General features: G+C 53.0%; 1 protein-coding gene across 2 annotated transcripts; it reads left to right on the top strand.

Moving 5' to 3' along the window:
* Nucleotides 1-2041: 2041 nt before the first annotated feature.
* ZSWIM4 (zinc finger SWIM-type containing 4) lies at nucleotides 2042-24602 on the top strand. Of its 2 annotated transcripts, XM_020916621.2 has the most exons (14): nucleotides 2042-2426; nucleotides 4642-4843; nucleotides 6494-6850; nucleotides 8181-8329; nucleotides 8412-8562; nucleotides 9737-9904; nucleotides 10722-11072; nucleotides 12314-12451; nucleotides 12799-13053; nucleotides 13734-13869; nucleotides 18153-18307; nucleotides 20175-20338; nucleotides 21968-22049; nucleotides 22545-24602. In XM_020916621.2, the coding sequence occupies exons 1-14, from the start codon at nucleotides 2274-2276 to the stop codon at nucleotides 23402-23404; spliced, it is 3321 nt and encodes a 1106-aa protein (XP_020772280.2). In that variant the 5' UTR covers nucleotides 2042-2273; the 3' UTR covers nucleotides 23405-24602. The 2 variants fall into 2 exon arrangements, with proteins under 2 accessions (XP_020772280.2, XP_070319244.1); XM_070463143.1 differs by lacking the exon at nucleotides 9737-9904.
* Nucleotides 24603-24786: the final 184 nt, after the last annotated feature.

Here is a 24786-nt window from a genome sequence, read left to right as displayed (position 1 = left end):
GGTCAGCTGTGGTTTCTCAAGATCCACAGAAATTACAATGCAGTGCTGTCCCATAGAAATGATCATGCAAGTTGCATACGTAACTTGACATGCCCTGAGACCTCATTGAGTAAAATGAATACACAATGAAACCATGGAGTTAATTTTAATGATGTATTTTACTTAACACAAACTTATCTAAGATAGCATCATGTCAACATGTAATCGATATTAAAAAAAGTTCTTAAGTTATATTGCCTTCTTTTTTCCTACTAAGTCTCTGAAATCCAATGTGTTTACATTGATGTGCTTAGTCGCTCAGTCGTGTCCACCAACCCTTTGCAGCCCCATGGATTGTAGCCCACCAGGCTCCTCTGTCCATGGGATTCTCCAGGCAAGAATACTGGAGTGGGGAGCCATTCTCTTCTCCAGGGGATCTTCTTGACCCAGGGATCAAACCCGCGTCTCCTGCACTGTAGGTAGATTCTTTACTGTCTGAGCCACGAGGGAAATCCACAGCACAGCCTAATTCAAGCTGACCCCATTTCAAGGACTCAAAAGCCCACCTGTGGCCAGTGGTGACCATACTGGACACTGCAAGTCAGAGAGAGTTTACTGAATGGTGGGTTGGGGACTGGCCAGAACGTGCAGCTGTGAAACTGGAAATTCCTGGAAGGAAAAAGCCAGAGTTTCCATATGGGGAGGAGGAAGGGGCAGCAATTAGACCAATTAGGAGCCAGCTTGAGTTCTTCCTGCTCTGTACATCATTTCAGTGGAATGGGAACAGGCATGAGTTGGTTTAGTCAACAAGTTATATATAGATTGAGCCACTGCTATATGTCCTGAGGTGTTCAGGTGCTGGCCTTAAAGCAGTGCATCAGCTGGACAAACTACTTCCTCTTGGAGCTCGCCATGGAGCAGGGAGAGACAGAAGTTAAACAACTGCTGAAATGATAAAGAACATAATGATGAAAAAATAAATAAATAAAAAGAACATAATGATGATGGAGAGAAGTGTGGCAAAGGGGAAATGCAGGGTTCTCTGAGGACATGGAGGTGGCAGGGGCCGCGGTGGGCAGAGGCCTGGGTCGCGGGTTGGGCTGGGGAACTGCAATGAGCACCACCGACTGCTTCAAGGTCAGAGATGCGGCCCAGACAAGTTCAATCAGAAAAAATAATCAGAAGTGGTCAGATTTAACATCTATTACTTTGAACTTTACGAGACTGTCATTTAGTGTATCAAAAATGATTGAAAATCAGTAATTTCATATGACTCAACATAATATATGGAGAAGGAAATGACAAGCCACTCCAGTATTCCTGTCTGAGAAATCCCATGGACAGAGGAGCCTGGCGGGCTACAGTCCATGGGCTCACAAAGAGTCAGACACGACTTAGTAACTAAAAACAACAACAACAATATAAGAGGCATAGAATGGATTGGGGATACTTATCTTGGGGCTCAAGAATGGATTTGAATTTGGCTCTATTTCTAGAGAGGGTGTCCGCAGCCCCCATAAGCTCTACCAAGCAACTTGTGATCCCTCCATCCCGCAAAGCATCAAAACTTGACCTGGCGCCCAGAGAGACTGTTTCTCACGCCACACAACCCAGAGGGAGGATGGGCTGAGAGGTTGCCCGGGGATCCCGCCGCTCTGTCTCGCTCCCGGGCCGAGCAGTGTTGATTGTCCCCTCGCGGCGCCCGGAAGCGACCCTCAGTAAACAAAGCCGTGTGTGGGCGCAGCCCCAGCAGCCCTGGGAACGCTGTCCAGCCCGAGGGGGGCGGGGGAGGAATGTTGTGAATGAACCCAGGACCCGCCCCGAAACTCCGCTTAAGGCCGGCGCTGCGGGGTCTTCTCCCACTGTGATTGGTCTTCGGCTCTCCGTGATTGACAGCCCAGCTCGCTGAGCGTCCTGATTGAGTAGTTCCGAAAAGACGGGCAGTGCATGTAACGAGTGAACAGCGGCGACTTGGATACGGATCTGGTGGCGCAGCCAACCGCGGAGGAAGGCCTCGGAGGCCGAAGGGGGGGCCAATGGGGACGGGAGGCGGAGGCGGGACCACGGTGTAGGATAAAGCGGCGGCCGAGGCAGCTTCATTGTTGTGAAGCGTCTTAAAGGGGCCGCATCACCCTGCTGGCCCGGGGGTGGGTGCGACGCGAGTCCCGGGGCGACCGAGCACAGACCAAGGTCAGGAAGGTGGGCAGGAGTCGTGGGAGCCGGCGAGGCGGAGCAGGCTTCGGGCAGAACCCCCTCAACAGGCCCCGCCCCGGCCCCGGCCCCGGCCCAGCCGGATGGACCCCCCCGCGGCCAAGCGGAGCCGGGGCTGCCCCGCAGGACCGGAGGAGCGCGACGCCGGGGCCGGGGCCGTGCGCTGCCGGAGCCGGCCCGAAGCGCTGCTGGACCTCAGCGCCAAGCGAGTAGCCGAGAGCTGGGCCTTTGAGCAGGTGAGCGAGAGGCGGGGTGGGGAGGAACCCACTCCCAGCCTCTTCCTAGACATATCTTTTCCTTCCCCTGCCCAGACCCCAGCCTCCGGACCTGTCCCCATCGAAGACACCTCCAGAGATCTCCAAAATCCTTAATTCTGCCCAAGACATCCCCTCATCCTCCCATTTCACTCCTTCCACCCCCATCCCTTCCTGGGACAACTCTGCTCTTCAGCCCACAAGACTTAGAAATACCTGAGTGCCCCAGATCCAACTCGGGACCCTTTTTCTCTTGCCCTATGGTCCTCTTACAGCACCGCATACCTCTCTTGTCCCACCTTATCCTCATCCCCATTCAATCCTCAATCCTCTCTCCAACTCTTAACAACTGCCCCCACTTGGGAACAGACCAGATCTCAGGACCTGGAGACCCAACATTTCTGACCCACACCCCCTTAGAGGACTCTCATATATATAGATCCCAGGCCCAAGACACCCCTTTCTGTCTCCGATCCCTGCCTCCGGCCTCCAGAACCCACTTATCCCATGGGGACACCTTCTTCTCTTGTCAGTCCTTTACGCAGGCCCTAATACACAACCCTCTGTCGTTCTGGGACCACCTCCCACCTGGGGCTGCCCCTCCTGACTGGCTGCGGAGATTACTCCCATTGTCAGAGTCCTCCCCCCGCCCCCATTACCTCGTGCCTACCCTCCCCTCACCCCTACCCCCCCACCCTCAACCATCCCAGTCCTTCCAGAGTTTGGCAGCAAGTGTGGGGCCAGGGTCTTGCTACCTGGACAGGTGCACCCCTATGTTTTCTGGGGGCCCTGCCAGGATGGCCCCAGGGTGGAAGCTATTAGAGTTAACTTTCCCAACCTCAGTGGAGTTGTGGCTAAGACCTGACCAAGCCTTCCTCAGCCCTGACAGGCTCTGTCCTCTCTTTGGCTTTGAGTGGCTTTCTTTGCTCCCTGGCCTCATAAGAATTAGGGAATCTGCCTCGACCAATGGGTCTGGGCCAAGTATGGATGGGGCGGGCTCTGATTCATGGCCTGGAAAATCCCTCCTTAGTCATCTGCCAACTGTCCCCGAGGCCCCGAGCAAATCACTGGTCCTCCCACTTCCCTTTGAAATCCATGACTGGGGATTCTTAAGGGTCCCTGCTCCTTCATCGTGTGTGAAACCCCCAGGACAATCTTAAAACCTTCTCCAGGGCTCCCATGTACCTGCCTTGGGCAGGTCTGGCCCTAGTAAAGGTCTTACCCCACATAAGCTGGTGGAATCGTCTGCAGCTCTTTGGCAGTTGGTCTCCTTACTTTGAGGAAACAAGGGCACAGAGAGGTTGAGAAACTTGCCCAAGGACACCCAGCCAGTGAGTAGCAAGCCTGGATTGGAATGTAGGCTCAACCAGCTCAGTTCATTGTCCAGAGCCCCCAGGGGTGGGCAGGACACCCATCCCTTCCTGGGGACCCTTAGAAGCTGGAACAGAGAGCCTGTCTTGGGACCTGGAGCTCATCAACTGTGGGATCCTGAACAAATGAATTCACCCTACTTCTGAGCTTAGAATCCCCAGGCTGCCAAAGTATTGGGTTGTTGCTGGTAGAATTAAGGGTATTTAATATGCATAAAACATATAGGACAATGTAGGCTAAGACCGTGTAGGCCTGATCACTTGTCTTCTGATCACTTTTGTCTTCTTTCCTCCTGCCCCACCCGCACCCTGCAAGCCTGAGGGGTGAGACTACCTTCCATTAGGATCCTGGGACCTGACATTCAAGAGGGAAGTGACAGAAAGTTCTAGAACACTAACAGTGGGCCAGGTGTTATTATAAGTGCTAAACATATTAATGCATATGTAATACTCATGACACCCAGAAGGCAGGTGCTCTTAACATCTCCTTCTTACACTTGAGAAAAACTGAAGCTCAGAGAGGCAAAGTGACTTGTCCAAGGTCATGCTACTTGTTTTATTTAGTTATCTTGGGCTTATGTCAGGTCTTAGCTGTGGCAGGCAGGATCTTCACTGTGGCATCTGTTGTTGTGGTGGGTGGGTTTAGTTGCCCCACAGCGTGTGGGGTCCTAGTTCCTGGACCAGGGCTTGAACCCACATCCCCTGCATTGGAAGGCAGATTCCCAACCACTGGGCTGTCAGGGAACTTCCACAAGGTCATGGTACTTGTAAGCAGCAAAGTCAGGGTTCCAACACCCGGGTCTCTAACACAGCAGCCCTTCCCACAGGTTGAGGAGCGGTTCTCCCGTGTGCCGGAGCCAGTTCAGAAGCGCATTGTGTTCTGGTCATTTCCACGAAGCGAGCGGGAGATATGTATGTACTCATCACTGGGGTACCAGCCCCCGGAGGGCGAGCACGACGCCCGGGTGCCCTTCACCCGCGGGCTGCACCTGCTGCAGAGTGGGGCCGTAGATCGTGTGCTGCAAGTAGGTGAGTGCCTGTCCCTCCAGCCCTGCCAGGGAGGCCAGGGGTCCAGAGCATGTGTGGAGGAGTGGGAAGCTGGAAGATTCCAAAAGGCAGGCTTTGATGCCCAGAGAGGGTTGTACAAAATATTCTGAGCTCAGGATCAGGGATCTGCCTCGACCTGAGTCAGCTTAGTTGGGGGCTGAAGGTAGAAGTAGTGAGACAGGGAGGAGACAGTGGTTTTGAGGAGTGATTATAAACCAGAAGTGAGGGGAGGTTCCAGACCTCAGGCAGTGGGACCCAGGAGTCCTCTGGGGCCAAGGTTTAGAGCCAGAGGTAAGAATGATCCCAGACTTCAGGCAGCAGGGTCCTTGGTAAGAGTTGGTGGCAAAGTTTGTTTTTTTTTAATATTTATTTATCTTTTGTTGGGGCGTGTGGACTTCTCCCTGGTTGTGGCACACGAGCTTAGTTGCCCCAAGGCAGGTGGGATCTTAGTTCCCCGACACTAGAGATCGAACCCATGTCCCATACATTGACTGGAAGGAGGATTCATAACCACTGGACCACCAGGGAAGTGGCGAAGTTTTAGAGCCAGTGGTGAGAGACAGACTTAGACCTCAGGCAGAGAGATTCAGGTAGAGGTTGGGTTCATAGGTTTAGGGATGGTCTTGGACCTAAGGCAACAAGGATTTGGTGGGGTCTGGGGTGAAAGTCACCAGCTCAGGGAAATGGTGAAGGATAGGGAAGCCTGGCGTGCTGCTGTCCATGGGGTTGCAAAGAGTCGGACACGACTGAGTGACTAAACAAAGAGTGGAAGTTGAGGATCATCAGTAAGGAGTGCTCTTAAACCCCAGACAGCAGGGTCCAAGTGAAGGGAGAGGGTGGAAGTGTAGAACTAGAGATGAAAGATGAATCTAGACCTCAGGGAGCAGGCCTCAGATGGGAACCAGTGGAGACTGAGCCAGAAGGCAGATGAGCCTTGGAATGCCACACTTCACATGGGGGCAGGTCACGTCATCTCCCGGCTGGAGGCAGGGACTCAGCCAAGATGACCCTCTCTGAACCATGTCAGCCTGGGGGCCGCCTTGCCTGGACATGACCCAGCCAGCCACAGGCTCGGCCACCTCCAACTGGTATGAGGAAGCTGCTGTGTCCCTGCATGACACAGACAGGGCCGGCTAGAGCCTGAGCTGCCCAACCAGTCGGATGAGCCTGGCATCTGGGCTCCCCAGGGGCCAGGGAGGGGCAGGGGGTGATGGGGTGACCTGGCCCCTAGCTGGCCACAGCAACCCTTCACCCCCAAGATTCTTTGGTATCTTCCCAGGAAGTGACAGGGTGCCTGGAGCCTGGGCAGTATCCATAATGATCCAAGGGCTTGTAGTAATATTATTCAGAATTAGAATAAGAACAGGCATTTATTTGGCACTTACTGTCTGCAAACAGTGTTCTACATTAACCCATTTCATCCTCATTACAAATGCATGAGGAGGATGCTGCTTCCTCATTTATTCATTAATATTCCCATTTCACAGATGCAGACACTGAGGCACAGCAAGGTTAGGTTACTTGTGCTAGGTTACTCAGCTGGGATTTGCACCTGGTCTTGCTGTGCATCACTGTCAAGCACAACTTATCTCTGGGGTGACACAGCAAGTGACAGTTTGGTTTTGGTCTTAGGGTTCCACCTGAGTGGAAACATCCGGGAGCCAGGGGGCCCCGGAGAGCCCGAGCGCCTTTACCACGTCTCCATCAGCTTTGACCGCTGCAAGATCACATCCGTGAGCTGCGGCTGTGACAACCGTGATCTCTTCTACTGTGCCCACGTGGTGGCCCTGTCGCTGTACCGCATTCGGCATGCCCACCAGGTGGAGTTGAGACTGCCCATCTCTGAGACACTCTCCCAGATGAACCGGGACCAGCTGCAGAAGTTCGTGCAGTATCTCATCAGCGCCCACCACACCGAGGTGCTGCCCACCGCCCAGCGCTTGGCAGATGAGATCCTCCTCCTGGGCTCTGAGATCAATCTGGTGCATGGTAAGAGTGCCCCAAGATCTGATGGGAGAGGTGAAGCCCCAGCTCAAAGCCACCTTGCTTGCTGTGTGGCTGGCATGTGTCACAGCATCCAAAGATAGCCTTGATCTAGGAATGAGGGTGGAACCCCACCACCTGAGGTCAAGGTCACACACCTAGGAAGTGGCAGAACCTGGATTTGATCTGGCCCTGGGCAGATGAATGGTCAGAAATCAGCCAGTGGAAATATCCAGCCCCAGGGTAGGGGTGTCCCAAGATCGCAGGAGCAGACCTGGGATCATGGATGGGTTGAGGTCATGAGGCGTATGTGTGGACCTTAGTGGGTGTCAGAGGTGGGATATGGTGAGGAGATAGACCCAGAGGTGTTATGAATTCTGGGGTAGTTTGGAGCTACAAGTGTTGCTTAACTATAATGATGGGAGGATGGAGTAAGATGGAGAGTGAATAGATGAATGAGTAGCAGGTGGAGGCATGAATGGATATTTGAGGGTAGTGATGAGTGGCTGCAGAAGGTGTTCATGATGGAGTGTTGGGGTGAACTGATGGTGTGGGAAAATGAATGGAATGAGTGGCTGGGTGATTTACTGGGATGGTAGGTGAATGGGGAGTTGGTGGTACTTGGCAGTGGAGTTGGATGGGATGCGCTTTGATTGGGGAGTTTGAGGTAGTGGACAGATGGGGTTGGTGGAAGATTGGAAGGACCAAAGGATACATGTATTGGGGGTGAGTTGATGGGTGCATGGATGTTATTATATATAGACTGACATGGTGAATGGATCAAGTATATAGGATGGATGGATGCACTAATGGGTTGGTGGGTGTTTGGGGAGATACAAATGAATGGATGGTTGGTGGGGAAAAAATAGATGAAAAGTTTGGGTTAACTGGATGGATGGATAGCATGGTTGTGTGGGTCAGTGGATGAATAGGTCAGTAGTGTTTTGAGTGGTTGGTACAGATGAGTTGGAAAAACAAATAAGGTTGGGTAGGTGGATGGATGGATGGATGGACTGATGGGATGGGTATGTAGATCAGTGAACAGATGGGAGTTATGGGTAGGGTGGATGATGGACTAATGGGGTAGGTAGGTGTGCTAAGGGTTATGATGTGTAGATGGAAAGATGCATGGCATGACATGGGGGTGTCAATAGACCGGTGAGTGGTTTGAATGGAAAGGTAGGTGATGCTTTGGGTAAGATGATGGATGGATGGTTGGGTGAGTGAGTTTTCAGGTGGGATGGATGGAATTTGGGGATGGGTTGGTTGATTTGGAGGACTGGTTGACATATTCCTTTCCCCAGCCCACATATGAGTTTTTCCTCTCTCCCCACAGGTGCCCCAGACCCCACAGCAGGCGCAGGCATCGAGGATGCCAACTGCTGGCACCTGGACGAGGAGCAGATCCAGGAGCAGGTGAAACAGCTGCTGTCCAATGGCGGCTACTACGGCGCCAGCCAGCAGCTGCGCTCGATGTTCTGCAAGGTGCTGCGTGGGCAAGCAAGGGGGCGGGGCTAGGCTCTGGAGTCAGAGCCCCGCCCCTTCTCACCACCAGATCTTGGCACAGGTGCGCGAGATGCTGCGGATGCGTGACTCCAATGGGGCGCGCATGCTGATCCTCATGACTGAGCAGTTCCTGCAGGACCCGCGCCTGGCCCTGTGGCGGCAGCAGGGCGCCGGCATGACGGACAAGTGCCGCCAGCTGTGGGACGAGCTGGGTGAGTCCCAGACCCCAGAAGCAGGAGCTCGTTAAGCTCCTGGGCTCGACCACCCTGAATCCATCCTCATTCAGTAGCACGGCCAATATACAAGGGCTGTACTGAGCGCTGGGGCTACCACAGGCAACAAAGGAGATTAAATACCTGCCCTCAGGTCTTCCCTGATAGCTCAGTTGGTAAAGAATCCACCTGCCGTGCAGGAGACCCCGGGTTGATTCCTGGGTCTGCAAGATCTGCTGGAGAAGGGATAGGCTACCCACTCCAATATTCTGGCCTAAAGAATTCCATGGACTGTATAGTCCATGGGGTCACACAGAGTCGGACTCTGAACGACTGAGCGACTTTCATTTCTTTTTCTCAGAGAGCTGACACCTAGTAGGGCAGACAGAGAGGAGAAAATCCCACAAGCCCATCAGGCCAGGGGTCAGCACACGTTTTCCATAGGGCCAGCTAGTTAATAGTTTTGCCTTTTCAGGCTATTTGGGTTTTGTCCCAACTATTCGATGTTATCTGTTGTAGCAAAAAAGCAACCACAAACACATAACAGAGTAGTCATGGTAGCATTCCAATAAACTGTATTTATGGCCACTATTTATTTGAATTTCATATCATTTTCACAAATCAAAAAATATTTTTATTTATTCCCCACCCCATCCACCATTTAAAAATGTAAAAATAAATCTTAGCTCAGAGGCCATTCAAAAACAGGTGGTAGGGAACTTTCCTGGTGGTCCAGTGGTTAAAACTTTGTGCTTCCAAGGCAGGGGTGCAGGTTTGATCCCTGGTTGGGGAACTAAGATCCCACATGCAGTACAGCTCCAAAAAAAAAAAAAAAAAAAAGTGGCAGGTTTTATTTTCTCCACGGGTGGTAGTTTGCTGACCCCTGTGATTGATGGTGATAAGTGCTATAGAGAAAAAAAAAAATTGCAAGAGGAGTCTGGCAGCCAGGGTTTGAGCCCTGACTTCTGTCTTCCCAGCTGTGTGACTTTGAGCAAGTGACTTTATCTCTCTGAGCCATAAAGTGAAGAGAGGATGAATTGCAAGAGGCCCAAGGTGAGAGTTAAGCAGAGACCAGTGCCCAGCACACAGCAGGCACTCCATAAGTGTGTGCTGCTCCTGCTGGCATGAGTGTTGAGCCTCCTCCATGCCCACATTGGCTCCCCTCCCTCCCCAGGGGCCCTGTGGGTGTGCGTCATCTTGAGTCCCCACTGCAAACCAGAGGAGCGGACGAGCTGGCTCCAGCTGCTTAGCAAGTGGGACAAGCTGGACGTGTGCCCGCTGGAGGAGGGCAATTACTCTTTTGATGGGCCCAGCCTGCAGCCCACTGCAGCCCTCATCCCAGGTAGGAGAGGGGTCCCTGCCATTCCCCCCAGCAAACCATCCCTACTGCCTGTGGCCTAGCCTCCCCATCATGGTGCTCTGGGGAAAATGGAGGCAGGGCGGCAGGGGACTAGCCCTTACCTGCCTCCTAGCCAGGAGACAGTGAGTGTCCAGGGCAGGGGCAGCAGGCAGCCTGAGGGACAGTGATGTGAAATACTTAAGATACCTGTAGTTCTGGGCTGACTCAGTCTCCTCCTGGCCATGGAGGCAGAAATCGGGTTGGGGGAAGGGGAAACAGAAAGAAAAGGAAACAGATATTGAGAAGAGAAAGACAAGTAAAGACAGGCAGAGAGGGAGGGAGAGAAACAGAGGAAAGAGAAAGAAATTGAGTATGGAGGGAGAAAGATGGACAGACCCAGTTGTTCAAACTCAGTTGTCCATTTGTGGTGACTCAGTAAAGAATCCACTGCAAAGCAGAGACCTAGGTTCGATCCCTGGGTCAGAAAGATCCCCTGGAGAAGGGAATGGCTACCCACTCCAGTATTCCTGCCTGGAGAATTCCATGGACAGAGGAGCCTGGCAGGCTATAGTCCATGGGGTTGCAAAGAATCAGACACGACTTTTTCATGTCAGACACGTTCACTTTCATGAAGGACTATGATCGCTCCCCTGACACACACACAACTTTAAGTCTTTTGAAAAAATTGGGGGAAATGATGGCACACTCATCACTGTACCCAGAGTCTAGGCCCAAGCTGGCACTTGGTGGGATAGAACTGTCCACCGCCTAACTGCTAGGGCCCCACTCATGGGGCCACACTTGGGCACCTCTCCCACAGGCCCAGAGGAGGAGGAGGAGGTGATGGCTGCAGGTTCCCGTCACACCGTGTTTGGCCGCGCCCTGCAGGCTGGGTCGCTGCACTGGAGTGACGACCATCTGCAGAGGATCCTGGCCAGTGACTCCTACAGCCCCAACCTCACAGGCAACGGGGGCAGTGACAAACCAACCTTCGACCCCCAGGGCCGCCCGCTCTGGCTAGGCGAGCCCTTCCCCACTACCTGTGCACGCGTGGACACCCTGAGGGCCCATGGATACCCCCGCCAGGCCCTGCGGCTGGCAAGCGCCATAGTCAACACCCTCCGGCTGCAGCAGCGACATCAGCTACAGATTTACAAGCAGCAGAAAAAAGGTGGGCATCAATCTTATTATCATGTCCTGGGGCTGAAGACACAAATGCCAGCTGCTGGGGGCTGTGGCAACCTGGAGGGTCTGTGGGTACAACAGGAAAACAGACCACTCTAGGTGTGTTGAGCAGAAAGGAATTTAATACAGGGGATTGAGGGCTCATGGAACTAGTGAAAGGGCTGCCAGATTCAAAGTCAGGGAAAGCAGTGCCTGGGTTCACAAACTTCAGAAGCACAGAGTTCCGCTGCCTGTAGCCCTAACCAGGGAGTAGGGAGGCAGTTCCCAAGAGGACAACCCAGAACCTGCTGGCAAACCTTACATCTGTGCCCCAGACAGCCACACACACACCTACTCACAGCTGCTGCAGAAGAGTAATGGGCTCATTTTCTCCCACCTTTAACACCTCACACAAAGGGGTCTGGGAAATGTAGCTTCTATGCATCCAGCCACATGCTTTTCAAGGACATGGGCCCAGCATGGCCAGATCAGATTTTTCCAAGAGAGGCCAGAAATCTGGATTCTTTGATGTGAAATTTACTGTTGTTTTTTTTTCCCCAATATGGGCAACAGATTCAAAATTGTATTCCATGTTGTATGACCCAAAAAAGAATATGTTATGGAGGACTAGATATGGAGGGCAGGAGGGAGCCACCAGTTGCATACTCTGGGTGATGGGGTTGGGTTGATGGGTTAGTTACCAGGAAATTGAACACAGGGTTTAATGAGGGAAAATGGGGGCTTTGGTATCTGAGCAGAACTCTAAACTAGCCTGGAAGCATAGGGAAAGCCCCAACCCTTCCCCAGGCCCAGAGGAAGTAAGAGCTAAGCTTAGATCCTAAGGACGTACATGAGGTTCCCAGGAAAAAGAGAGGGAGCAGAAACAGCAGGTAGAAGAAACAGCATGGGCTGGAGCCCAGAGGCAAGGGAGAGCTCAGCTTGTGTGAGAAGATGAGAGGATGTGCTTCCAGATGGGGTGGGTATGTAACAATCATGGGGAAACGTTCGTATCAGTCCTTGAGAGCGCTGAAAGCAGGTTGAACCTGAGAGAAGTGAGAAGCACAGTTTAGCCACGCCTCGGTCTGGGTGTGGAACAGAAGGCCAGGGAGGTGAGAGCTACTACAGAGCTCAAGGGGGCAGAGACGAAGGTGCTGGATGGGCATCTGGAGGCTGGGCTTGGGGTTTGGGAAGAAGCCCTCCTGGAGGGTTGGTAGGGGGTGGGCCTTGAGCCTTTTTTTCTACCTTCAGAGCTATTGCAGAAAGGTTCCACCTGTATCACCAACACGGAAGGATGGGTGGGCCATCCCCTGGACCCCATTGGCTGCCTCTGCAGGGCACTCTTGGAGGCCTGTCGTCTAGAGGAGGAGACCCTCGCCATTTACCCAGGTACCCAGACTGGGGACCCGTGGAGGAGGTGGGAGGATCACCACCCCTTGGCCATACTTCTTTGCCTGGTATTCCTATTACTTGGCCACACCCCTACACTTGGCCTGCCCTTTGGCCAGTACCAGGTGCCCCCCCCCCAAAAAAAAGAGGCTTAGCTTCTGAAAGTGAGGCCACCATAGGCCTACCTGCTGTTGGAAGGTGGGCGCTCCTTCCTGGTGTGTGCCGAAACAGCTGGCTCTCCATAAACCTCCTCCACCCCTTACAGTATCCATGTTTAAGGTCAGGGACCACTAGAGTCCCAGGAAAAGGGGTTCCTCCCCAGTAGCCATGATGCCTTTCTCCCACAGACTTAGGCCTTGAGAAGCGGAAAGTGGCCTACCAGCACGTCCCCGTGCCGGGGAGCCCTGGGGAGTCCTATTTGGCGATGGCGCTAGAGGTGGCCCTGCTGGGCCTGGGACAGCAGCGGGCCCTGCCCGAGGGCCTGTATGCCCAGGACAAGGTGGTGCGCAGCGAGGAGCAGCTGCTGGCCCTGCTGGAGGAAGTGGAGCTGGACGAGCGGTTGGTGCAGGTGCTGCGCAAGCAGGCGGGGCAGCTGCTGGAAGGTAAGGCCACACTCCTAAGCCGGGTCGTTCCTGAGACGTAGGGTCCAGTCCGCCGCAGCGGTCTGGTTGCTGCCGGGTTGGGAGACCCAGCCTCTACCTCCACCTCCGGTGCTTATTGTCTTTCCATACCTTATTGGTCAGTCGCTAAGTCGTGTCCTACTCTTTGCGACCCCATGACTGCAGCACGCCAGGCTTCCTGGTTCTTCACTATCTCCCTGAGTTTGCTCAAACTCCTGTCCATTGAGTCAGTGATAACCAATCATTATATACCTTGGCAGTTCCTTAAAGGGGAGGTCTAAATTTTGGCCCCGCCCCCAGAAAGCCTGCCAGCCAATAACGGCTGCTATTGATGAGCCCCCCCCCCCCACCCTATCCTTGTGAGGCCCCGCCCCTACCACATAAGGAAGCTGGCTTGGCCGCGCCCCCAGAGCAAGTGCAGCCCCGCCTTCACTCTGGCTACTCCCTGTGTTTGCGCCCTACCCCTACCCAGAGGTCCCAAGGGTCTCTTTCCTTTGGATTTTCCAGTACTTGTCTTTCAGCCCTGCTTCCCCACCCCTGGGACCTCTCTAGCCCCAACCACTCTATCTTGGGTTGGCCCGTACCCCACTGGAAGGTCGGGGCCCCTGGGGAGAGGCGAAACACGCCCACACCTGGGGGTTGAGCTTGGGTTGCCCCCGCAGGGGGTCCTTTCAGTGGCTTTGGAGAAGTGCTGTTCCGGGAGAGCGTACCCATGCACACCTGTGCCCGATACCTGTTTACCGCACTGCTGCCTCACGACCCAGACCTAGCCTACCGCCTCGCACTTCGAGCCATGAGGTGAGAAAATGCAGCGGGGGACTCCCCCTGGGGCGGGAAGGATTAGGGGATGGGAGGCTGCTGGGAGCTCCATCCTTCCGCCTGCACTCACAACTTAGTTCATGCAGTCTCCCTCATGCTAGCATTCCAGGCTGCTCTGTGCTCTTGACGACTAAATATAAATATGTCATTTTATTTTGAAATTGAGAAATCTCCATATGACACAGAATTCAGGGTCCTTTTCTAGGCAAGTTTATCTCAACCTATGCAAAGCTCTCTGGAGGCAAGCAGTGTTACCACTTTCTTATCTATACTACAAGAGTCCAGATTTCTGCAAACTTGTAATCTGAAAATTAAAACTTGGTTCTTCTTTACACCCATAATACATCCTGTTGTTTAGTCTCTAAGTCATGTCCAGCTCTTTTTGCAACCCCATGGATTGTAGCCCACCAGGCTCCTCTGTCCATGGGATTTCCCAGGCAAGAAGACTGGAGTGGGTTGCCATTTCCTTCTCCAGGGGATCCTCCTGACCCAAGGATCAAACCTCGGTCTATGCATTGGCAGGCAGATTCTTTACCACTGAGCCACCAGGGAAGCCCCATAACTCTGGTACCTATTCTTTTTTTATTATTATTATTTTAATAACCTAATGGTTTCTTATGATGGTTAATCTTTTTTTAATATTTATTTACTTAGCTGCCCTCAATCTTAGTTTCCGTACTCAGGATCTTTAGTTGAGGCACGAGGGATCCTTAGTTGCGACACGCAGGATCTTTTAGCTGCGGCATGTGAATTCTTAGTTGCAGCATGTGGGATCTAGTTCCCACACCACAGATGGAACCCAGGCCCCCTGCATTAGGAGCACAAAGTCTTAGCCACTGGACCACCAAAGGAGTCTCCTGTACCTATTCTTTGCACCTTGTTTTCACTGAACTTTTGCATCTTGAAGGCTTTATCCTATCACATAACAGGTGAACCACTGCAGGGTGGGTCCATGAAAAACCCAGTGTGGAACTGATGGGCATTTAGATGTTGCAATGCATGACCAGGTTATCATTCCCCATGTGCACCAGCAGATCATAGAAGCAGAATATTAAGAGGACCTGTCCATAGTAAACCGTGCCCAACAAATTAAGTGAAATCCATCTCCCACCCTCTGATCCTATCCTCCAGAGATACCTATTAACAATTTGAGAGCTTCCCTGGCTGTCCAGTGGTTAAGACTCTGCTCCCAATACGGGGGGATTGGTTTCAATCCTTGCTTGGGGAACTAGGCTCCTACATGCTGCATGGCCTGGCAAAGAAAAATCAAGTTTGAGGTGCATTTTCCAGAATATTTGAAAAGAATAATCTGTTAAGAGCCATGATTTAGAGAACACTTTTATGTGCTAGACTTTTTTCTAAACCACTGCTAGCAAATTACAACCCACGGGCCAACTTTGGCCAGCTGCCTGCTTTTGTGCAGCCCCTGAGATAAGAATGGTTTGTTTATTTTTAGATGGTTGGGAGGAAATCAAAAAGTATTCTGTGACACATGAAAAACACGTGAAACTCAAATTTCAGTTTCTAGAAATAAAGTTTTATCGGTGCAGAGCACCACTCACTTGTTTGTGTATTGTCTGTGTCCGCTTTTATACAACAGTGACAGTTGTGACAGAGACCAAATGGCCTACAAAGCTGAAAATACTGGCTGTCCAACCCAGTGCAGAAGAGAAGGTGCCAACTTCTGATCTAAATCTGACTCACATTATCCCATATAATCTTCTAAACACCCCAGCGAAATAAGTATATTTACACCCATTTTACACATAGACAGGCTGAAGGTGTGTCCCAAGTCACGTAGCAAAGTCATTTATTTATTTTTTAAATTTTTATTTATTTATTTTATTTTTGGCTGTGCTCGGTCCTCATTGCTGCCCGCGGGCTTTCTCTAGTTGCAGAGAGTGGGGCCTACTGTTTATGGCGCTGCTCGGACTTCTCACTTCAGTGACTTCTTTTTCATGGAGCAGGGGCTCTCTAGTGCTCAGGCTTCGGTAGCTGTGGGCTTAGCTACTTGGTGGGGCATGTGGGATCTTCACAGGCCAGGGATTGAACCCGTGTCTCCTGCATTGGCAGGTGGACTATTAACCACTAGACCACCAGGGAAGTCCAGCAAAATCATTTACATATTTGGAACCAGAATAGTCGTGACTCCTTTTTCCATGCTTTGATTACATTTAACAGCTTTGGAGAACTTTCTTAACACAAAATGCATGTAAACAGTGAGCCGAGGATCAAAATATCCCCATCGAGTCCTTCAACAAACATGTGTTGTTTACCTATTTTATGGCAGGCATTGTTCTGGTGCTGGAGATGCAATGGTGACCCAAGTAGTCAAAAGTTCCTGCCCTCTTGGAGCTGACATTGTAGTGAGGGAGGGAGAATAAGCACATTTATAGGTAAACTATGTCATATTGCCATATGACAAGATGCCGTATGCATATGGTGATATGCAAGAAAGGGGTAGAGGAGTTGGGAGGGGAAGTTGCACTCTCCCTTCTGTTGGGCATGTCAGGAAAGAGCTCACTGAAAATATTTTTTAAAATTTTATTTATTGATTTATTTTTGGCTATGCTGGGTGCTGGGTGCTCATTGCTGCGCAGGCTTTTCTCTAGTTGCGGAGAGTGGGGCTACTCTCTGGTTGCTGTATGTGGGCCTCTCATTGCAGTGGCTTCTGTTGTTGTAGAGCACAGGCTCTAGGCAAGCTGGCTTCAGCAGTGGTGGCACAAAAGCCCAGTGGTTGCAGCTCACAGACTCCAGAGCACAGGCGCTCGTTACAGCACACGAGCTTAGTTGCTCTGCCGCATGTGGAATCTCCCTCGACCAGAAATCGAACCCGTGTCCCCTTCGTTGGCAGGTGGATTCTTATCCACTGCGCCACCAGGGAAGCCCTGATAAGAGTGTTTTTAACAGTGGGTCCAAAATGTGGTCTCTGACAAGATCAGGAAAAGAGCAGGGGTTGCATCTGAGGTGGTCGGGTCTCTTCATCTTGGTGAGTTTCTCCAGCCCCTTTAATCTTGCCTCAGGTGCTGTCTTGGATGCTCCTCCCTTGATTAGCAACTGTTGGAATCCATCCTTTGGAACTCAGGGAAGTTCCTGGAGACTGGAGTCTTTACTTCAAGAAATGCCAGACAGAAAGGCCTCTGTGCCTGGGATTCCCACAGGGCCCTGCTCAGTCTCAACTGCAATGAACGTCTTTGTCTTTTTAATTTTTACTGGAGTGTAGTTGATTTACAATGTCGTGGTACTTTCAGTGTACAGCGAAGTGAATTCATTATACGTATACCTATGTGTGGGGCTTCCCAGGTGCCACTCGTGGTAACAACCCACCTGCCAATGCAGGAGACATAAGAGACATGTCTCGATCCCTGGGTTGGGAAGATCCCCTGGAGGAGGGCATGGCAACCCACTCCAGTATTCTTGCCTGGAGAATCCTACAGACCAGAGGAGCCTGGAGGGCTACAGTCTTTGGGGTTGCAAAGAGTTGGAGACGACTGACGTGACTTAGCCGCAGCAGCAGCATATCTGTGTACCTGTGTGTTAACATCACTTCAGTTGTGTCTGACTCTGTGACCCCATGGACTGTAGCCCACCAGGCTCCTCTGTTCATGGGATTTCCCAGGCAAGAACACTGGAGTGGGTTGCCATGCCCTCCTCCAAGGGATCTTCCCGCCCCAGGGATTGAACCCACATCTCTTCTGTCTCCCACATTAACAAGCGGGTTCTTTACCACTAGTACCACCTGGGAAGCCCACATATACATATACCCACTCTTTTTGAGATTCTTTCCCCATATAGGTCATTGCAGAGTACTGGGTAGAGTTCCCTGTGCTATACAGTAAGTCTTTATTAGTTATGTATTTTATGTGTGCGTGCATGCTGAGTTGCTTCAGTCATGTCCATCTCTTTGCAGCCCTATGGACTGTAGCCCATCAGGCTCCTCTGTCCATGGGATTCTCCAGGCAAGAATACTGGAGTAGGTTGCCATGCCTTCCTCCAAGGGATCTTCCTAACCCAGGGATCGAACCCAGGTCTCATGTCTCCTGCATTGGCAGGCAGGTTCTTTATCACTAGCCCCATGTGGGAAGCCCCATGTATTTCATACATGCAGTGAACATCTTCAACACACATCTTCTGTCTTCCTGGGTGCCCAGGGCTTTGCTGACTCCAGAGGGTAGGTTCTGGCTGAGGCAAGTGGCATCTCCTAGAGAGGACAGAGAGTCCAGCCTTGTCTCACAGCAGGCTTGCCTTTCTTCTCACCCCAGGCTGCCCGTACTGGAGACAGCGTTTCCAGCTGGAGAACCTCCCAGCAACCCGCTGGACTCCATCATGAGCAACCGCTTCCCGCGCTGGTTCATCCTCGGCCACCTGGAGACCCGCCAATGTGAGCTGGCCTCTGCCATGCTGACCGCTGCCAAGGGTGAGGACCGTGGCTGCCCCCATCCCTGTCCCCCTGTCCTTTACATTACTTCCCTCCCTCCTTTCCCTCATTCCATTCCCCCCACTTACATTTACTTATCCCACAGTTTTCCTTGGGGCTTCCCAGATGGTGCTAGTGATAAAGAACCTGTCTGCCAATGCAGGAGACATAAGGGATGTGGGTTCGACCCCTGGGTCGGGAAGATCCCCTGGAGGAGAGCATGGCAACCCACTCTAGTATTCTTGCCTGGAGAATCCCATGGACAGAGCAGCCTGGGGAGCTATGGTCCATGGGGTCACAAAGAGTCAAATGCAACTTAGCGTGCACCTACGTAGTTTTCCTTGAGCACTTTCTTTTTACCTGCGGGATCTTAGTTCCCTGACCAGGAATCAAACCCACACCCCCTGCAGAGGAACTGTGGATTCTTAATCACTGGGCCACCAGGGAAGTCCCTTCTTGAGCACTTCCTGTGTATACGAGGCACTGTCCCAGATGCTGAGCCCCAGTAGCAAACAAAACTGTCCCAAATCCCATGCTCTATGGTGTTATTCCTAGTGAGAGCAGACACACAATAAATAAGGTAAAGAAGATAGTTACGCAGTGAGAGGTAATAAGTGCTATGAAGAGGCATACAGCAAGTTGACATTTAAGCCACAACGTGAAGATGGAGTAATGCCAGTATCTGGTGTCTTAGCTCAGCTTCTGTAACAAACTACCATAGATGCAGTGGTTTAAACAACAGAAAGTTATATTCTTACAGTTCTGGAGGCTGGAAGTTCAAGATCAGGGAGCCAGGACAGTCAACTCCTGGTGAGGGCTCTCTTCCTGGCTTACAGATGACTGCCTTCTCACTGTGTCCTCACGTGACAGAGAAAGAGAGATCTCTGGTTTCCTCCTGTCCATATAAGGACTCTGATCTCATCCTGGGGGCACTAGCCTCATGACCTCATCTAAACCAAATTGCCTCCCAAAGGTCTGCCTCTAGATACAGTCACTCTAGAGACTTAGGGCTTCAGTGTATGAATTTTGGGAGACACGGTTCAGTCCACAGCATCTGGGAAGAGTATTCCAGGCAGAAGGAACAGCCAGTGCAGAGTGCCTGGTTATATTTAAGAAGCAGAGAGGAAGCTGGTGTGGCTGGAGCTGAGTAACAGAATTGTAGGATCTAGGTCAACAATAATAACAGTAATAAAAGTTCATATATGTGCATGTGTTTGCACGCTCAGTTGATCAGTCATGTCGGACTCTTTGCGACCCCATGGACTGGCCCATCAGGCTCCTCTGTCCATGGTATTATCCCAGCAACAATACTGGAGTGGGTTGTCATTTCTTCCTCCAAGGGATCTTCCTGACCCACGGATTGAACCGTGTCTCCTGCAGCTCCAGCATTGGCATGCGGATTCTTTACCACTGAGCCACCTGGAAGCCACTCACATATATAGGTCTTGCCATATTAAGACCTTTACAAGTATGGGCTCACCGTAGCCCTGTGTGACATGTACCATGGCATTAGTATTATCCATTGTACAAATGGGGCAGCCAAGGCACAGAGAGGTGAAGTGACTTACGCAAGATCACACAGCTTGTGTGATTTGAACCCTGGCATCTGGCATCTGCTGGGTCCAGAATTGGTGCCCTTGACAGTTAGGGGTCCAGTGGCTTCCTCTCACAGAAAGGGAAGGGGCAGAGGAAAGATAAAGGGGAGTGCCAAGAGTGGTCTAGGTCTTCATAGAACCATCGCCAGTTCCATCACCATCCACATTCACACATTTGCACGTGTGTGGAAGAAACTGTGTAAGCAGGTCCGGCAGCATCCAGCTGGTGCGGGGTATGCCCATGATATCCTCTGTCCCTCCTGGAACTCTAGGAGACCCCAAGTGGCTGCACGCAGTACTGGGCTCCATCCAGCAGAACATCCACTCTCCAGCCTTGCTTTTCAAGCTGGCGCAGGATGCCTGCAAGACTGCCACCCCGGCCAGCGCCCCACCGGACACCACGCTGCTGGGCATTGCGCTGGAGCTGGGCCTTCAGGTGAGAGCTGCGGGAGCAAGCACGGGGTCAAGGCCGGCTGGGCTTGAGGGCCCACTTGGGGGCGAGGCCTGAGTGCAAGGTCTTTCTGTGGGCGGGACCTAAGGGTCAGCCTCGCATCCTCTAGGGGCGGGGCCTGAATGTAAATGGCATCTCTGAGCGGGGCTACAGAGGAACATGGTCAGGGAGAGGAGTCCTGAGAGTGAGGGCCTGAAGTCACCAGTGAGGGTGGGGCCTATGAATGAGTGACTCAGTTGCAGAACCTGAAGGTGAGAATCTACTTCTGGGGGTGTGGCTGAGGACACGGAAGGGGATCACAGAGCTTGCAGGCGGCCACAAGAGGGAGCAGAACCTACGTGTTTTGGCCTGGGGTTGATGTGCCCTAAGGACCATGAGTGGGAGGGGCTGAAACTGAAGAGCCTGCCTACTAGGAGCTTTCTTGGGGAAGGGCCCTGCAGGGGACTGCAGCTAGAAGGAGGTGTCGCTACTGAGGGGCAGGGCTTAGGGAGGGTCCTGTGAATAAAGAGCCACTTCTAGGGGTGGGGTCTGTGGTTGAAAGTCATGGAGGTAAGGCCTGCAGGTGAGTGTCCAGGCCCTCCTCTGGGCCCGGACGAGGGACATGCTGTAAGGGCAAGGCAGAGGCATGGGTGCGGCTTGAGGTTATAGACAAGTATGGGGCTCATGGGGGCAGGGTCTCAGTGGCAAAAGTAAAATAACAGAATAAGGTACAGATTCAGGTGACATCTTCCCAGTGTAGAACTGGCCAGCAAAGGGCAGACAAGTGGCAGAATTGGCCTCTGAACCACGCCATGAAGGGGGTGGAGCTATTGTGGGGGAATGTGGGGGTTGAGATAAGGGTGGTGTTTTGGGGGGGTTTTTTGGCTGTGTCAGATCTTAGTCGCAGCACACAGAATCTTCTATCTTTGTTGCTCCATGCAGGATCTTTAGTTGCAGCATGCAGGATTTTTTTTTTTTTTTTCGTTGCAGCATGTGAGATCTAGTTCCCTGACCAGGGATTGAACCTGGGCCCCGTGCATTGGGAGCATGGAGTCTTAGCCACTGGACCATCAGGGAAGTCCCCAAGGGTGGTGCTTTAGGGTGGTGACCCCACTATTTAGGAGCTTCCAGGCAGGACCTGCAGTTGGGGTCTCAGGAGAAAGGCCAGCAAGGATGGTACTTATTGGGGGTGGGACCTGAAGAAGGGAGGACCTGTAATGGTAGGTGCTTTGTGTGGGGCCTCAGGAGGAAATCTGACAGGAAGCACGGAACTTTCCAGAGAAAAGTGACAGGTTGGTTAGTTGTCCCAGGTAGGATCCATGGGACCTTAGAATAACACTAACAGTAATGGCTGGTGTCAGCTGAGCACATTGAAGCCATAGGCACTGTACAAAAAGCTTTACTTACTACACACTTTCACTTGACTCTCACAACTGGGTGAGGTAGATACTATTTTTATCTCCATTCTACAGATGAGGAAGCTGAGGTCCAGACAGGTGAAGCCCCTCACCCACACTGTATGGCTTTGCTTCAGTCCTTAACCTCTGAGTCTCCTGGGGCTCCTCAGAATCCTCAACCCCCTCCCACAGGCCTCCCTCGGGTGACCCCCTTCTCTCCCTGTGTCCTGTGTTGCAGGTGATGCGGATGACCCTGAACACCATGACCTGGCGTCGGAGGGAGATGGTGCGCTGGCTGGTCAGCTGTGCCACAGAAATCGGTGAGAGCCCCCAAGGGGACTCATGACTCACCTCCATGCAGGACCAGGCAGGCATGAAGGAGAAGCAGAGCCATTTCCCGGACCCCAGCCTGTGCTCAGGGCTGGGCCAGGAGGGAACGATGGGTGTGGGGGATGGTAGGATGTGTCCAGCTGAGCCTGGAGGCTGGCCAGGCTAAGTGGCTTGGAGAAGGGACAATCCCTCCAAGGCTTAGCACCCACCTTCCCAGTTCCTACCCAGCCCAGCTGTCCTCTGCTCCCTTAGAAAAGTAAAGTTTCTGTCAAGCCTGGAGTGGAGGTAGAGGGTGGGTACAGCTTTATTCCTGCCTGGTGGGAACTGTAGGTCAGGGTAAACTTATACACATAGGTACACCCATGCACAGATAAATCCCTAGAAAACCCATGCACACAGGGTAAATCCATTCACGCAGGGTAAACCCATGCACAGGTGAATCTCTGCCCCATGCCCGACCAGTGTCATCCTCTCGTTTCCCACAGGCCCGCAAGCCCTGATGAACATCATGCAGAATTGGTACTCCTTATTCACCCCAGTGGAGGCGGCCACCATCGTGGCAGTAACGGGCACTACCCATGCCACGCTGTTGCGGCTGCAGCTGGACGCAGCCCGGCGGGAGGAGCTCTGGGCCTGTGCACGCACCCTGGCTTTGCAGTGCGCCATGAAAGACCCACAGAACTGCGCCCTGCCCGCCCTCACCCTGTGCGAGAAGAACCAGGCGGCCTTCGAGGCGGCCTACCAGATTGTGCTGGACGCGGCCGCCGGCGGCCTGGGCCACGCCCACCTCTTCACCGTGGCGCGCTACATGGAGCACCGCGGCCTGCCACTGCGGGCCTACAAGCTGGCGACGCTGGCCCTGGCGCAGCTCAGCATTGCCTTCAACCAGGACAGCCACCCGGCAGTCAATGACGTGCTCTGGGCCTGCTCGCTCAGCCACTCGCTGGGCCGGCACGAGCTCTCGGCCATTGTCCCCCTCATCATCCGCAGCATCCACTGCGCCCCCATGCTCTCCGACATCCTGCGCCGCTGGACCCTCTCGGCGCCCGGCCTGGGGCCCCTTGGGGCTCGCCGGGCTGCCAAGCCTCTGGGCGCCGACCGGGCACCGCTGTGCCAGCTGCTGGACGCAGCCGTGGCGGCCTACATCACCACCAGTCACTCGCGCCTGACGCACATCAGCCCACGTCACTACAGCGACTTCATCGAGTTCTTGGGCAAAGCTCGCGAGACTTTCTTGCTGGCGCCGGACGGACACCTGCAGTTCGCCCAGTTCCTGGAGAACCTCAAACAGACCTACAAGGGCAAAAAGAAGCTCATGCTCCTGGTGCGGGAGCGTTTCGGCTGAGGGGCAAGAGGCAGACGGCGGGGGCATCCTCCCTTCGCCCCTGCCCCTGTGGCACCCGCTCTCCATCAGGGGCCTCGACGCTGAAGGCCCATGTGGCATTTCAGTATTAAGTCAGGGAAGGAGCCCGGCTGAAGCTGGGTGGTCTTGCCTGCCATCCCCCCACCCCCCAAGGCCAAAAGGAGGTGGGAGGCAGGAGGTGGCATCCTGCCACGTGCGTGCCTAGGAGCGTGCAAGCGAGTGTGCGAGACGCGAGGATCAGAAGCCATACCACCACCCAGAGGCCTGGAAGGGGGTGTGTGCTTGTGCAGCTGGTGTGACCCCATTGTGACCACCCCAGAAGCAATAGTCAAGCTCTCCCTCCCCAAAGCCACAGCTCTGTCTGGAGCTGAGGGGGCAACAGGGAGTGCTGGGAAGCAGGACTCTCCAGACACTGGTTTTCGAAGTCAAAGTATCAGACAAACCCTCCCTGTGCCCAACTCTGAGTGGACGGAGGGCTTGTGTTAGGGCATCTAAACTACTTTTGTAATACCCCCGCACCCCCACCCCCGCCTCAGGGGCCCCACCGGCAGCGCCACACCCTCTCCAGGCTGCCCAGCGGGGACCAATGGTTCGTTCACCCCCACTGAAGGATTTGAAGAGGCTTCAGGCCTCGGCCACATACCTCACCCCCTCATCCTGCCAGGACTCCATTGGGTGCCAGGGTCCCAGGGCAGGCTGGGGGATCATTACTGCCCCTCCCCCTACCTACTAGTCACTGGACATACAACTCAGGAACCGAGCCAGACTCACACCGTCCTCCAAACCCGGTGTGGGGGGAGACAGGGACAGGCAAGCCAGAGACACCCCCCCCCCAAATCCAGACAGGAAAGGGGCCAACATCTTAGCATGTTTTGGCTGGCTGTCTAGCTCTCCCTTTCTCCTCCTCTGCCTCCCTGCTCTGTCCTTCATCTTATTTCCTCTTCCCATATTTCCATCTAACCTGTCTGTATTTGCATCCCCAGTTGCTGTCTCTTTGGCCTCCCTCCCCCCACCTTGGCCCAGGGAGAAGTGTCCCGCTCCCAATCACCCTCCTCTGTCTTTTCTCCTCTTGTAATTAAGGACAAAGATCACCGCATTTTGTAACTTTTTTCTATTTATTGAACCACATATTGTATTTACTTTTTTTTTTTTAAGATTGAACACAGCTTGTTCTTTTAAATTTTAGTTTGAGACTAAAGTATGTTCTCCTCCCCCAATGCGGCCCCAGCCAGGGCCCCCTTCTCCCCTCGTAGAAAATCTCCAGCCTCTTCTCTGGGAATAGCTTGAAGCGACGGGTGCAATGGGAGCAACACTGCTGGTTGCATCCAGTGGTAAGAGTATGGATGATAGTAGACAGGGATGGA

The sequence above is a fragment of the Odocoileus virginianus genome, chromosome 3, assembly GCF_023699985.2.
Source record: "Odocoileus virginianus isolate 20LAN1187 ecotype Illinois chromosome 3, Ovbor_1.2, whole genome shotgun sequence".
Lineage (NCBI taxonomy): Eukaryota > Metazoa > Chordata > Mammalia > Artiodactyla > Cervidae > Odocoileus > Odocoileus virginianus.
The sequence above is the reverse complement of the archived record's forward strand: the minus strand, read 5'-3'. Positions and strand labels throughout refer to the sequence as shown.

Coding starts and splice junctions, on each gene's coding strand:
- ZSWIM4 (XM_020916621.2), top strand. CDS start 2,274: ATGGACCCCCCCGCGGCCAAGCGGAGCCGGGGCTGCCCCGCAGGACCG. Junction 4,844..6,493: donor AGATCGTGTGCTGCAAGTAG/GTGAGTGCCTGT, acceptor TTTTGGTCTTAG/GGTTCCACCTGAGTGGAAAC. Junction 13,054..13,733: donor GGCGGGGCAGCTGCTGGAAG/GTAAGGCCACAC, acceptor TTGCCCCCGCAG/GGGGTCCTTTCAGTGGCTTT.